Genomic DNA, 14,020 nt, shown 5'->3' on the forward strand with positions numbered 1-14,020 from the left:
TTAGAAAGGCATAGAAAGATATAGAGGGAACTAGTGCAAAATACAAAATGAAAGTAAGAGAATGCTTGTATTTGTTAGTTGACTGGAATACCAACCACCTAACATGAAGTGGGAACATAACTTCCAGCCCATTGCAATACTAATTGCAAAGTATACGAGAAGCCGTGAGTATACATTATTCCCAACCAGCATGCAGCGGATTTCGCACCTGCCTGTTAACTTCAGCCCGTTAAGGAGGTATCTACCTCAAACAGTAGATAGCGAAGTGACGAAATGATAATAGTGGCGTGTCATGTATCAGAGTCGTCTCCGGTTTCTGAACTTTCTTCTGAGCTTGAAGATTATCTGATTTTCATACGCGCACAAACCATCTTCATCCGCCAGCAGACGGGCCAAGTGTGCACAAGAAGTCGCAAAACTGTGTTGCGTCTTCACTGTTTTCTTCAGCTCCTTGGCCATCTCTTTCTCGGAAACGCTTGCGCTTGATCTACAGCCAGGATCTCTAGTAACTTCGTCGTAGGGACTACGAAGCTCTCCGCTGCGGGTCTCCCGCGCTTGCGACTCCTGGCTGGCTGTAGAGAACCAGTTCCAGATTTTCGTCTGGCATCGTGGGTCACCACATTTGCAATTCCAGTTACAGTAATAATCTGTGTTTCTACTCACAGACTAATTAGCTCGTTCCCCCTTTCTAATGCCGAAAACTGCTATAGAACCCAAATCACTTACGTCAAAAACTGCAGCGTGCGCCAATGCCATAATAGTGACAATTCGCGCAGGCGCCATTGAGGTATCCTTGAAGAATGGCGCAATGGGGAAACGGTACGCGCCCGCCCATACAAAACTCGCACTCAGGTCGGGCGACCTTGCCGCGACACTGCACAAGGCCAGCCTCGATAGCGGTCTTCCGCTCAGCGTTTAGACGTATGTCGATGTGGGTTTAAGCCAATCAAACAACCGGCTCCCGGATAAGCTGTTTCATTACAGCTGATGCGTCTGGCCCCATTGATAACAGGTTAATCGCATCCACATAGGATTGGCATTTCTCCAATCGAACTTCCTGTAGGGCTTCCATCGACGATGTGCCTTGGGAGTGGCAAGTGGCAAGCTATGCGTGCTTTTAATGTCGACTGCGCTAGATGCGTGTGCTCGGGAATCGAACTGAATGGGCTAGCAACCTGAATGCTGGACAATGTTGCTGCTGGCCCTTCTAGTTACATTTCAAATGGTGCATTGTTCGCCGTAAGACAGCTTCAATCCACTGTCTACCATTTCATCCAGTGATACAATTATGTGGAAACACAGGTGTTCATATTCTTCTAGAATATCGCGTTTCAATGCGGTTCAGTTAGCGAATATAGACATTGAAAAAGGTAGATGCGAAGGAGCTCATTGTTGGAGCTCAAATGCGCTCTATAAGGCGCTAGTCCATAATAGGTAGCCTAGGCCAACACAAAGCGCAACCCCCGCTCACGTGCCACTGACGAGCTCTCCTCCTCCAGATTTCCCCAACTTTGACAGCCCGATGGGAAAATGTTAACAGGAAATCCCGGCCTTTCGCTCATCGCTTAAATAATGTCTCACAGCGATGAAGGCCCGGGACCCCAGCTCTCAGTGGAGCTTTTAAAGTCAATATGGACCACCCAACAAGCCTCTGATTCTGAGGTCTCCTCCCATGGTGACGACATCCCCGCAAATTTCGATGGCGGAAAACGCAAGCGACGGGACACTGAGTCGTTGCAAGAGTCGCCATCTTCGCTGTTGGGGAGCGATGATAGAGCAGTTATCCCGTTCGAGTCTGTCAAATTGAAACGATTACAACGAGCGAAACGAGTGGCTAGCGAAGCAGTCCGCGACAGTCGGGGTCGAAAGGATATCTATCTTATTCCAAACACACCGAAAGCCCCGCAACGTTTCACGCGAAATCCAAGGCAGAATACTCTACCGAAAGTCGGGGGTCATGATGATTCAGATAACGAGCTGAGCGAACAGGACAATTTAAGGGGAAAGAATGGGTATTATCGCGCGAGGCCCAATTATTCCCTGCAAGTTAGTAGCGATGAGCAATTTTCAGCTAGCGGGGAGGGTTCTGATGCCTGGTCTGAAAAGGAATCTGAAGATGAAACTGAAGACGAAGAGAAACGGGATGAGGATGACAAAAGCCTACGAGAAGATGAAAAGCATGCTGAGAACAAGGGACGCGAACAACCCAAATATGCAGAATCTACCTCAAATCACAGCGCTCTGCGGCGTTCATCCAGATTAATGGCGAAAACTGCTTCTTTGCCCCGGTCGTCGAGGCTATCCGGCCCTCGAAGACCAAAACATGCGTTTACATCACCTATTTCTCCTGGGAGAAGGAGAATCTTGACGAGACTAGCGAAGCAAAAATTAAGGGGCGTGGAGGTACCGGCGTCTTCGTCGATACCTCCTTTGCGTCGGGCCCGATATTCAGAGTCAGAAATTGGGAATAGCCGTGATGCTTCTCCAACTGATAAAGATTCAGGGGATGGGAATTCCCAACAAGCCGAAAATCGTACTATTGTATCCTCACCCAAACAACCTAACAATGGGGCAGAGGAAGAAGCAGACCTCGGTAGCCAGAACGAGAATCAAACCTCTACCAACAATTCACCTGATCATCGCATTCAAATTAGGCCCGGAAGCGAAATTAATGAGCCAAATTTCGAGTTACAGAGCGAGCACGACAGCAAACATGGGAGCGTCATTGACGCCTCTGAATTTGAAAGTGGATCTCAGTTTGAAGATGAATCTAGAGAAATAGATTTTAAAAGTACCCCTCATCAAGATTCCGATCCTGCAACCTTTTGGCCTGCCGCCACTCTTTTCGGCCAACATACCAACTGGTCCGATCTTCTAGCAGAAACAAAAAAGCTCACACCGGGGCTGCCCATCACACAAAAGAATCCTCTTTTGCGTAAATTGCTAACAGCCATAACACAGACCAAAGAGCTCTATGCCGAAACCAGGGAAATTAGATTAGACTACCAAAAGGTTCCGGATCACCTGTACGAAGCTGAAAAATATAGCTCCCAGAAGGTTGCCGAGCACGTATCTCTCATCTTATCCAGAGTCCGTCTTGTTTTTGATGAAAACGGTGATCTTGTCACCAATAGCCGTGACTTGGAGAGAAAACGACAAGTCGTTGATGAAATTATTTCCTTTGGTGTACCTGGACTAGTAGACGTATTGAAATCATGTATCACCGCGCACTATGTCGACCACGAACTTTCTGTTGATGGAATCAAACAATTGACACAGCTGCTACAGTCACTTTCCCTGCTGTGCGAAAAGATCCAGCCCAAGTTTTTCCGGCCCTATATCAATTTCGGAGACGCGCTCCAGCGCATCAGGGTTGTGGCTCGCTTCCTATGGGCAGTTTTCGACAACGAATCAAGCGAGTTACAAGCCAAGCGGCGTTTAGCAAGATTTAACAACATTCAGCAGCAGGGAAGGACCAGACCCAATCGAGATACGCCAAACAGAAAACGTCATCGACAGGAAATAACCTCCACGACGTCAAACGAAGAGCCGCGGGAACATATTTCCGTTTTATCGATTGATGAAGAGTGGTCGAACGAGGAGTTATCTGAAAATCCAGCCGAGCCTCCCTGGACGACGGCAGAGAGCGAAGCTCTTGTAACTGGTTTAGAGATATATCAAGGTGACGTGCTATTATTTCGAGACATCAGATCATACAAAGTCACCTGCAGCATGCTGACCAATATCCACAACAGGCCTCAATAGGTTTACAATGATACTTCGCGACTTCAAAGCAGAGCTGCGTGGTCGAACTATGGAGGACCTGCGCTTAAAGGCGCGAGAGATTCGAGATTCATATGTTGCTGCGATGAAGCTTGATAGCCATATGCTGGACCCTCGACGGTGGGGTTGGCTCTTGGAAATTTAACGAAGCTGGTATTTTTTATCATTTCGGTGCTATGCGAAGACGTTTTTCTTTCCATAGCATGTGTGTGTAATGGATTTTTCCACGCGGCCATAGCTTCTACCCTTTCGAACTGATGTATGTTGGGTGCAAAGGACTCACCGCGACATATATTGTGCTGCAATTTAGAGTAGATATATATATATATGTATATATCTATCTATTTACCACGGGCCACGGCTTATAGCACACGCACAGCATTATCACATGGATCAATCAAAACTAAATGAAGCGCTCTAATGAGAGTTGGCTACACTCACAACAAGTTCGCTTCCGTCATATAACTTGTTATCTTCTATTCGTTGTCTTAGCCGCTCAACTAGCAGCATAGCCAAAGCCACAATTCAACATCGCCTTCGTTTTTGTCCTCAGATGTCAAATCATTCTCATGCATCCCTCAGGAACGTTCCAGCATCCATTTACGTCAACGCTCGAAATATTCATTAAAACGCTCATTTCTATTCTAAAAATTCAGGGTCTACTCCCTAAAATCCACCATGGCTCACGGACCCAATATCCCCTTGATGACCTTGAAACTTGGATTGCAGCCCAGTCCTGACGGGCCGGGCTTTCTCTGTGCGGACATTAGTATAAGGGATGATGACAAGCTCATTAAAGGTGATCATGAGCTCATCGAGGCATCGCAAAAGCAGGGCAGAAATGGGACAAAACTTGTGGAGCATCATAGAGCAGAAAGCATGGAAATCCACATAGATTTGTTGTTGCGGTGACGAACGGAGATACGGAAGACTTTGTGAGTGTGGAGGAGGGTGGAAGCTATGGCTGTGTAAATATGCCTTCATACTTGGGGACTTGGTTGTTGATTTTTCAGAACGGTAAATATAGTTTACTTACTATACTTCGAATTACCAAATACATTATCAGGCCAGGTGGGACTTCATCTGCTGAAATCCTGTTTACGAATTACAGCTTTGGGCGGCCGAGTTGAACAGAGACCCGGCTCAAACCAGCCCCTATCTCAGGTCCTGGATAGCATTGCCGGCGCACTTGTCGGCAGGCCCGGTTACTGTTAGCCAGGTCGCTTCGTCTCAGAACAACTCCCTCAACAGACTGCGATATCCTACCGCGGTAAGTGTTAAAATTTGAGTTGCTAATATTACAGAAGGCTGGAATAATTCCTACATGAATATTTTCACTGACGGCACGTAGCTCTGAGTCAAGCTCATTGGACCTTGGGCGCATGAAGGCGCTTCATACGGCGTTTATTGTAAAAAAGGTATTGCGCTCCAAAACCACACATCTTCTCCTTTCTCGTTTCATTGTGGATGATGTGATTCCTCGGGGTGGGGCGATCATAAGTGAAACCCCTTAACATCTCCTGAGCTTGCCATAACTAAGTGAGACATTTTTATCAGAAGGCTACTTAGGGCTGAAAGGTGTAGGTGAAAACTTCATCTCACAACCGCCTAGCCAAGATTCCCGATGAAACATAAAACCGCTTGAATCAAAGGTATCTAAGATGTTCAACCTATGTGATCTTATTTCTGGGGGAGCGGAGTGGGGTGGTGACAATGGGGGGTGGTGTCACAGAGCCAAGATTAGTGGTGTAAGTAGGCGCTTAGAATTAATGCGACAACCTCTTGAAATGAGATGTTACAATAAGGTGTACTTTCACTACTCGTCTGCTGCGTGGTAAACGGGGTATCATAGTTGTAGGGTTATCAAATATTTGAGAATATATAAACTTATGAGCACACATGCGTGAAGGTTGAGTATATCGCAATGGCGAAGCTTCCGCCGCAAACAGCCCTGATCAGCAGATGGGAGATTTTATTTAACCAGCAGCAGGAAAGAAAGCAGCCACACAGATGTGACAATGCACTGATACAGCAGATATGATTCCGCTGGCGACATGAACAAGAGCGACATTCCACACATGTCCCTCTCGATCGCATTCTTAACATTCCTTCCTGCCCACCGCCGACGCCATGCCAAATCCATGCCCAACGCCTCATCCAACCGCCCAACAACGTGACGGCCACTAATCCATCGTGAACGAATTCTCTGTCTCATAAAAATCACTAATGCAGTCGTTTCAGGCATTGCTCGTCTCATGCCTGCTCAAACCTCAGACTCTTGCCGCCCCCGCCCTGCCCCATCTCAGCGAAGATCTGGGGCCGTCTGTTGGTGCCACGATCGTCCGTTTTGTTTGATGGAGTTACATACATGCACACCCATACTTCCATACGTACATCTGTACATATAGTTGCTTCTGCGTTGGCCACCGTTGTTGGTTAACAAGCACTAGGGCCAAGTGGGGTGTTGGGTTTGGTTCCGTCATTCGCATCTTGCCCGTCCTAGTCGGTGTCTTGGGATGGATGAGATGAGTTGCGGCCCAAGGAGTCCAGGTTTGACTCGAATTATCTGATCCGATGACTTCATCTGGGATAAATACCTATTTTATTTTAGCTTTTCGGTTTGGTTCCCCGGTTCGCGTTTCGGTTCGACGTCGCCAGGAACCATGGATGCGTTTGTTTTGAAGAATAATGGCAGCCTCAGGTACGCGTACTCAGGGGTGTTGGTGGTGATAATTCCTGTCCTCAACATCGGCATCTGGGATATTGGGCATCTTTATCTGGACTGGCTGGATGAGGCTGCCGGCTTGAATCCAGCATAACTAACCCACGACTCACCAGCCGCAGGCTCAGCTTCATCTCAGCCTGTAAGGGGAGTGGTGTTATGGCTCAGATGAAACGCTCTGGCAGATGCTGGAAGGTACTTCATTTGCACAGTAGATCATTGCGAGAGATTTAATTGCCCTGCCTGTAGACAGTATACACACTCCTGTTCGTCCGTATGTCGCTGTCTTGTTGTTCGTGGATAGAGACCTTGTTCAGTGTCAAGAACATCCTCATCCGCCATGTCTAGATTCTCCCTCTGCATTTTACATATCTTCTGTCCACTAGTTAGCGACTGATTGCTGAACTATTAAACATTGACTATCCCCATTCTCTCTTTTCTTTTTCCTTCTGTTCTCTGCGCTTCCCGTGACTGGCGCTGACACTAATCCGAACTTTGGAGTCCAAGCTGCCATCTCTCCCTTTTCTGCTCCACCTCTTTTTTCTCCCTCTTTCTCCTCCCCTTCAACTCCGTCCGCTCTTCTGTTTCCTCTCCTATCCTCTGCTCTCAATTCACCCTCATGCATTGGTTCTGACTGGGAGTCTCACCCCCGCACTCCAATAACCCCAGCCAATCGTCCTCCTCTCGCTCCTTTCCTTCGTACCCCAACGAAGCTTGGACCCCCTGATTCTTCCCACCGACGCCCAAGCGTCACTCCAATCCACACAACATGGCATCGACGGAAGAGCCCCTGATGCCGGCTACTGAGCCCTCCTTGCCGGAATCCTCAGTCGATGGGACTGTGGCTACCTCTGCTCCCACTGATGAACCTGAGCAGACGGCGGAAGAACCTGTTGAACAGACTCCCTCGAGCCCTGCACCCGCTAAGAAGACATCCACTACCGTGTCCCCCCGCCAGAAGCCTGGCACCTCTGCTGCTCCCAAACGCCCGGGAACCGCTACCGCTACCGTTACGAAACGTCCAGCTGGCTCTACATCAACAGTTGCGTCGAAACTAGCCTCTGCCACCGCCAGGGGAACTACTGGAAGCACCCTCAATCGACCCCCCACCCGACCCCCTGTGACGTCCACCACCACTCGCAAACCAGCATCCACAACTACTGCAACTCATAGATCTCGGGCATCTTTGGGCAGTTCCGCAGATGAAAGAGGCAAATCCATTGCCAGTTCGGGGGATGAAAACAAAAGACATGGCATATCTGCCACGGTGAAGAGAGCTTCCCTCACAAGCTCCACCTCTTCCAGAGCGCCTGCGAAGGCTCCTTCGGATCGTAGGTCAACAATTACCCCGTCATCTACCGAAAAGAAACCTACTTCAAGCCGCCCATCCACTGCCCAAAGCCCTGTAAAGCCACCCACCACTGCCACACGAGCTCCTGCGACGGCTACGTCCAGGTCGGCGGCAACGACCACGGCCCCACGGACTTCAAAACCTTCTTCCGCGACGGCTACAAAAACCCCTGCCTCCACAACGTCAGAGTCAAAGAGACGGATGAGCTCCTTGTCTACAACCAAGAAACCATCCATTGACAGTGGGAAACTCGCAGAGAAAAAACTCATTGCCAAATCTCCTGCATTGCAAGAAAGGATCAAGGAGTATGAAGCTCTCCGTGAACTGCTGCAGGCAGCAATTGCAGCGGAGGAAGCCGGCAATGACGAAAAACGCGATGAGATTCAGGTCGAGGTAGATGGGGATATCGCCCAGCTTAAGGGCAGCTTGGATACTGTCAAGGAAGGAGATGAGACCAGTAGCGCCAGCAAGCTTGCTGATATCCAAACCAGACTTGCAGAGAGCGAAGCGAAAGTTGCAGAACTACAAGCACAGCTAGCTGATGTTCAATTGCAATTATCTGAAGCCAGCAAGTCTACGGAAGGGGAGGCAGATAAAATCTCTGCGGCTACAGATCTAGTTCGTGCTGAGCACGAGGCTAAAGTGGCCAAGCTCACTGAAGCCCACGCAGAGGAGCTCAATGCCCTTCAAACGAAGCTAGACGAATTAGAGTCGCAGAGGTCAGAGACAGAATCTCGATTTACCCAGGAACTTGAGACTGCTAGACAGCTAGCTTCTCAGGAAGGTGACTCGAAGACATCTGAATTGCTCGAGCAACAAAAGCAGAGCCACACCGCCGCAGTAGCCGCTCTTGAAGCTGAACTTGCTGCACAACGGGATGTGACTGCAGAGCTTACTGCGCAATTCGATACCTTGAAAGAGGAGCTTGCCGCCCGTACTGCTAGCCTAGAAGAAGCTGCAAAGGCTGCTTCTGAAAAAGAGAAGGAAGAGCTCGCGAACTTCCAGGCCCAGATGCTCAGGCAGGAAACGGAATTAAACGGCCGTGACGCGGTGATCAAGAGCCTCAAGGGTGAAATACAAGCTCTTCAGGACACTAGGGATCAGGAGTTGGCTGCTGCGAATGAAGCTGCCGCTGTCACTGCACAACTTCAGACTCAACTCGAATCTCTCCAGGCCAAACTAGCGCAGACAGAATCAGAAAATGCGCAGGATGCCACGGAGACTGTGAAAAAACTCGCTGAAAAGGAAGAGGAGATTGCAAAGTTGGGCCAGACCATCGAGCAACTCCAGGATGAGATCCGGGAGGCGCAGCAGGCTAAATCTGAAGAGTCTCTCAAACAAGCAGACTTAACCACAGCACACGAAAAAGCCATGGCTGCCCTTCAAGCCGAGCATGATTCTGTCGTGGCTAGCATGACAGCAGAACATTCAGAGGAGTTTTCTCAAGCGGAGGAAATATCCAAGTCTGCCATCGACTCACTCCAACAGGAGCTTAAGGCGGTAACAGAGAAGCACGATGCTGCTCAGGCCGAAGTGGCTAGCTCAAAGGCCCAACTGGAGACTGCGACAAAGGGAGCTGATGAGGCCCATGCTATTGAGCTACAATCCCTACAAGAGAAGCTAGATGCAGCTGAGAAAGCCCTAGTGGACGCCAAACAGCATGCCGAAGCAGCCAGCGCTGCCGAGAGAGAATCCAATTCTGCCAGCCTCCAGGAACTTGAGGGCAAAGTACAGACCTTGGAGGAGGAGCTCGCCAAGGGCAGCGCTCGTATCAAGTCCCTCCATGAAGATCTCGAAGCGGAAAGATCCCAGGTTGAGGGGTTGCGTAAGGGCCTTGAGGCATTCGAAGTAACTACCAAGGACAAGGATGAATATTACGAGACTACAATCTCAAGGCTTGAGGTCGAGGTTAATGAGACTAACGAATCTCTCAAGGACAAGGCGGAGCAACTCGCTAGTCTTGAGGAGAAACATACGGCCGCAGTCGCAGAACTCACTGCCGCCCACAGCGCAGAGATCGAGGATCTGAAGGCCGAGCTGTCCGGATCGAATGTCTCAGCTCTCAAGGAACTGCAGGATAAATACGACGAACTCGTCGCGTCGAACAGCTCAACCGAAGCCGCGCATGCCACCCAGCTCGAATCCCTAAAAGCAGAACATGCCGCTGCGCTGCAGGAACTCGAAGCCAAACTAACAAAGGAATTCGAAGATAGCAAGCTCAAGGTGCAAGCGGATGCGGAGGGATCGCATGCGGAGAAAGTTGCCGAACTTGAAGCGAGTCAGACCAAAGCGATTGAGGAGTTGCTTGGTGCGCATGAGGAGAAGTTGGCGACTTTGAGTAGTGAGCATGAAGCTGCCGTGAAGGAGAAGCTGGCTGCGGCTGAGGAGGCACATACTACTGTTGTTGCGGAGTTGCAGGAGAAGTTGGAGGCGGCGAAGGAGGCTGCTATTTCTCATACGACAGAAATTGATGAGTTGAAAGCGCAGATTTCGAAGTTGGGTGAGGAGCATACTGTTGAACTTTCAAAGGTTCAGAAGGAAAAAGAAGAGTTGGAGGAATCACTTCAGAATTCTATCTCCAGCTTAAACAAAGAACTTGAGGCAGTTAAGCAAGAATCCTCATCTCTACAAGAGGAATTCGAGAGCCAGAAGCAGGTGCATACCCAGGCACTGACTGATCTTGAGGCACTGAAAGCCACCGCCAGCGCTTCAGACGAGAAACAGAACACCGTGGAAGCCAAGTTCGTAGCCTTAGAGGAAGACATGAATGCTCTGAGTGAGAAAAATATCACACTTGTCCAACAACTACACGACGCCGAAGCAACCATTTCCAAAAATAATCGACGTATCCGAGAATTGGAGTTCGAGCTCGCGGATTCAAAGATCAAGAAGCCCGAATCTCCAACCCTTTCCAACGGCTCGAACTTGAAGGCCTCCAGCGGACTGGACGACAGCAAATGGGCAGTTAAAGAAGAGGACACCACCACGGCGGACAACGAGCAGACGGATACTGCGAAGGTACTGCCAGAAGACGCTGGTCCTACCACTACTGAAGGTGAGGACCTCGGTTCTTCTATTGAGGGAACGGTGGGCGTGCCCCGTTTCATTTCTCTTTGTTCGATTTTGTCGCGCTTTTTGTTTTTGGATTTTCGACTTCTGCGCGGGCTTATCGTCGTATCTTGGCGTCCTGTTGTTGGGTATTTTTGTTCCGCTTTCTTCTTGTTTTTTTGTTTAATATTGCGAGCTTGAGTTGTACTTGCAGGTGGTCTTTTAATTCTTGGAAACCTTTGTTCATTGATATGCTAACTTCGTTTTTCTTTTCTAGATGGCCAGCATTCGGGAGCAGCTCCGCCAGCTTGAGGACGTAAATGAGGGCATGTTCGACGAGAACGCTAGGTATGAGACATGATTACAATTATTTATGAATACTTTTCTTGAGCTCTCTGGCATACCTCAGACCATCATCATGTATTGGGTTTCTTTTCCATCTTTTCGCCCCAACATTCCTTTACTCTCCTCTCCAGCTTCTAATCCGCAGTATAAAAAACGCGGTAGAATTGTGGACATGCTCTCCAAAGTCGGCCAGAATCCCACACCACCAACACCAGGCACACCAAACCCATCGAGTAACGACAACAGCAAGCCCAAACCCGTAACCGACGTGCCCAGCGAAGTCGTTGAAGCCGCCTCATAAGCACACGTATTGAACCCAAGAAAAAGGACAAAATAAAAAGAAACATGTTCCTTCCAAAATTTTATGCGTTTCCCCTTTCGGTTGGCGGTTTCAAACGCTCCGCGCTCGCGCGTGATATGATATCCTTTTTTCATCTTTCACCTTTTCGTTCCCTCCGCCTCGCCTCGTCTCCCAAAGAGACTGGCTGTTTGCCAGATCAGGCCGGCGGGTAATGCAACGCCAAGGCTTGCATTCCTTCATGATTATGTTTAAAAATTGTGTTATGCGTGTAACGGATGACGGGTGTGAATTGGGTTGTTTTTTTCTTGCCCTATTCGATTTGCTTTAGGGGAAGGTGTACTTTTTGAGAGCGAATACATATGTATGGATGAAATTATTTATCTAAGTATGTGCGCGTGCATGTGTATGTGTGTGTGTGGCATCTATTTCATGTTCTAGCGTTCTTTGTTTTTCATACTGCCATTGATATCTCATACCCTGCTTATCCTTATGTCCTTTGATTCACCTCGCCCTAAAGCTTTCCAAAAGTGTTCACGGGCGGAGCAATTCCACTTTTATTCTCTCCTGCTGATTACCACCCTTGTTTCTGTTTCTTTGTCATGGAGGTACCTGACAACGAACTCTGTCACTCCTGTTGTTGACATTGAGAATGCGTTTTTATTGTTGAGTTTTCATTGTTTGAGATACCTTCTTGTTTTTTCATATTCCATTTCCTATCTTCCCATCTTATTCTATTATTTCTTTTAAATATCTCAAAACCTCTTTTTATCTCCTTTTCCCCTCATTTTCTGCTGATATTTTACCTTTTAATTATTCGTATCTGATTTTATTTTCAACACCACTGATTTTTATGTCCTCATTTTTGGGATGGCCTATATGGGTTTTACTTGTGTGTATGTCGAAAGCGCAAAATTTTAATCCCCCCTGCTTTCCCCTCCGAGAACTTGATACATGAGGCATTGGTGTCGTATTTTTAGGAATATCTAAGCCCGGAAGATAGACTTGCTGGAGGGGCTTGATAGTCGCAGAGATATGAAATTGTTAAAACACGGCTCTATCCAATTCAAAATCAACTCAATCAGACGTGGATACCACATTCGTATCGAGAGGCCGACAACGGCTTTTGTGTAAGATAAGAAACCTATCCATCTATCCTCCACAAGGATGGAGAGAATGTCGAGTTTGTCTGTACTGTCCTATCCATTCATTATTAGAATTATAATATAACTCCTGAATCGCCAAACCATCTCATGACCAACTCTGTATTCCCCAAATAATGCCTCATTTCTGCAGTCACTTTCTGAAAAATTCTCTGCCTTTTCTCCCTTCTGACTTCTCCCCTCGACGGCTTATGTGACAAAGTACGAATAGTTAGATCCTTTTTTGACCACTGCCCGCACTCAACGTCTCATAGATGCCGGCTCGCTCGGGCCTGATGGGGTTAACTAACTAGTTAACTGAAAGCGTGGCGCTATGACGGCATTTTATCGCTCTAGGGTTGTTGTGGCTGCCAGTGGATATTTTGTTATGCTTTTGCTTTTTTCCTCCAAGCTGTCGTTTTTCCTTTCTTTTTTTGTTTTAAAACCTCGGTTAGAGGTTGCTAAAAAATAGTGAACGGAAGGAAACAGTTATGCCGTTATGCAAATTGATATGGATTCGATTGTTGTCCCCGTAGTAATTATTTCTGCAACTATATAGCTCAGGGAAGTCCATTCGGTCGATGGTGCCTATTTTCGTGGTCCGCGGCTCCGTCTCTCGGGTCACATTATCTCATCCATCCGTCATCCATCACAGTTCAACACACCTCACTCACTCACTCACGCTGGATAGCTCGGATATCAACACATGGATCCGTGCATCCAATAACGTGTTATGTGACCACGCCGCGCCCCAGCCTCCTGCAAGAGACGTCAAAAGACGAAAGGAGGCAGCTTATGAGGATCAAGGAACTTTACTTCCAACGCGCGGTTCAACCAAACCTCGCCGAGGATAGCCTCGACCTCGCAATTCCTGTGCTCCTTTCAGCCGCCCTCTTCCTTGCAAGTCGTATCGGAGCTAAGCTACTGATTCATTACAAATCCCGCCCTCAGCCTGCGCATTCTTCACCGTTCCAGGCTCCATCGGCCTGGCTCCACCCTGGTCGTCAACAACTGGAACTATTTTTTTCCTTCAGGGCAATATCAACCGAAAGCTGTGTGACTGACTTCCTAACTTTCTGACCTTCCTCAACCGCGCCTTTCTCTCCATGTATTGTCTGCTCCTTTACATACCTACTTTTTGAGCACCATCACAGCGCCTTGTCACCTTGGTTACCAGGTTGCCATGAGATGGACTGGTTGCTAGACAGCCGCGTACTGCTGCCATGACGTGTCGCGGACGCGGATTGGATTGAGACATTGGGATGCGAGCTGCTCGCAACTCGAAACTCTCCTCCTGTCATTTAGCGGTTCGGGCTTCACGAGCGTCTAGG

At 48.3% G+C, this 14,020-nt stretch overlaps 4 protein-coding genes across 4 annotated transcripts; 3 read left to right on the top strand and 1 right to left on the bottom strand.

Moving 5' to 3' along the window:
• Positions 1-1,572: 1,572 nt before the first annotated feature.
• HCBG_05908 (uncharacterized protein) lies at positions 1,573-3,928 on the top strand (the record flags this gene model as incomplete). Its single annotated transcript, XM_045432957.1, has 2 exons — positions 1,573-3,682; positions 3,756-3,928. 2 exons carry the CDS (start codon positions 1,573-1,575, stop codon positions 3,926-3,928), a joined length of 2,283 nt encoding a protein of 760 aa, XP_045286125.1.
• A 1,827-nt stretch (positions 3,929-5,755) lies between these two features.
• HCBG_05909 (uncharacterized protein) lies at positions 5,756-6,847 on the bottom strand (the record flags this gene model as incomplete). The annotated part of the gene is made up of 4 exons (XM_045432958.1): positions 5,756-5,966; positions 6,178-6,380; positions 6,619-6,645; positions 6,764-6,847. The coding sequence occupies 4 exons, from the start codon at positions 6,845-6,847 to the stop codon at positions 5,756-5,758; spliced, it is 525 nt and encodes a 174-aa protein (XP_045286126.1).
• Positions 6,848-7,274: 427 nt separating this feature from the next.
• Positions 7,275-11,550, top strand: HCBG_05910 (uncharacterized protein; the record flags this gene model as incomplete). Its single annotated transcript, XM_045432959.1, has 3 exons — positions 7,275-10,943; positions 11,182-11,252; positions 11,412-11,550. 3 exons carry the CDS (start codon positions 7,275-7,277, stop codon positions 11,548-11,550), a joined length of 3,879 nt encoding a protein of 1,292 aa, XP_045286127.1.
• Positions 11,551-12,964: 1,414 nt separating this feature from the next.
• Positions 12,965-13,996, top strand: HCBG_05911 (uncharacterized protein; the record flags this gene model as incomplete). Its single annotated transcript, XM_045432960.1, has 2 exons — positions 12,965-12,990; positions 13,249-13,996. 2 exons carry the CDS (start codon positions 12,965-12,967, stop codon positions 13,541-13,543), a joined length of 321 nt encoding a protein of 106 aa, XP_045286128.1.
• Positions 13,997-14,020: the final 24 nt, after the last annotated feature.

The sequence above is a fragment of the Histoplasma capsulatum genome, assembly GCF_000150115.1.
Source record: "Histoplasma capsulatum G186AR genomic scaffold supercont2.8, whole genome shotgun sequence".
Classification (NCBI taxonomy): domain Eukaryota; kingdom Fungi; phylum Ascomycota; class Eurotiomycetes; order Onygenales; family Ajellomycetaceae; genus Histoplasma; species Histoplasma capsulatum.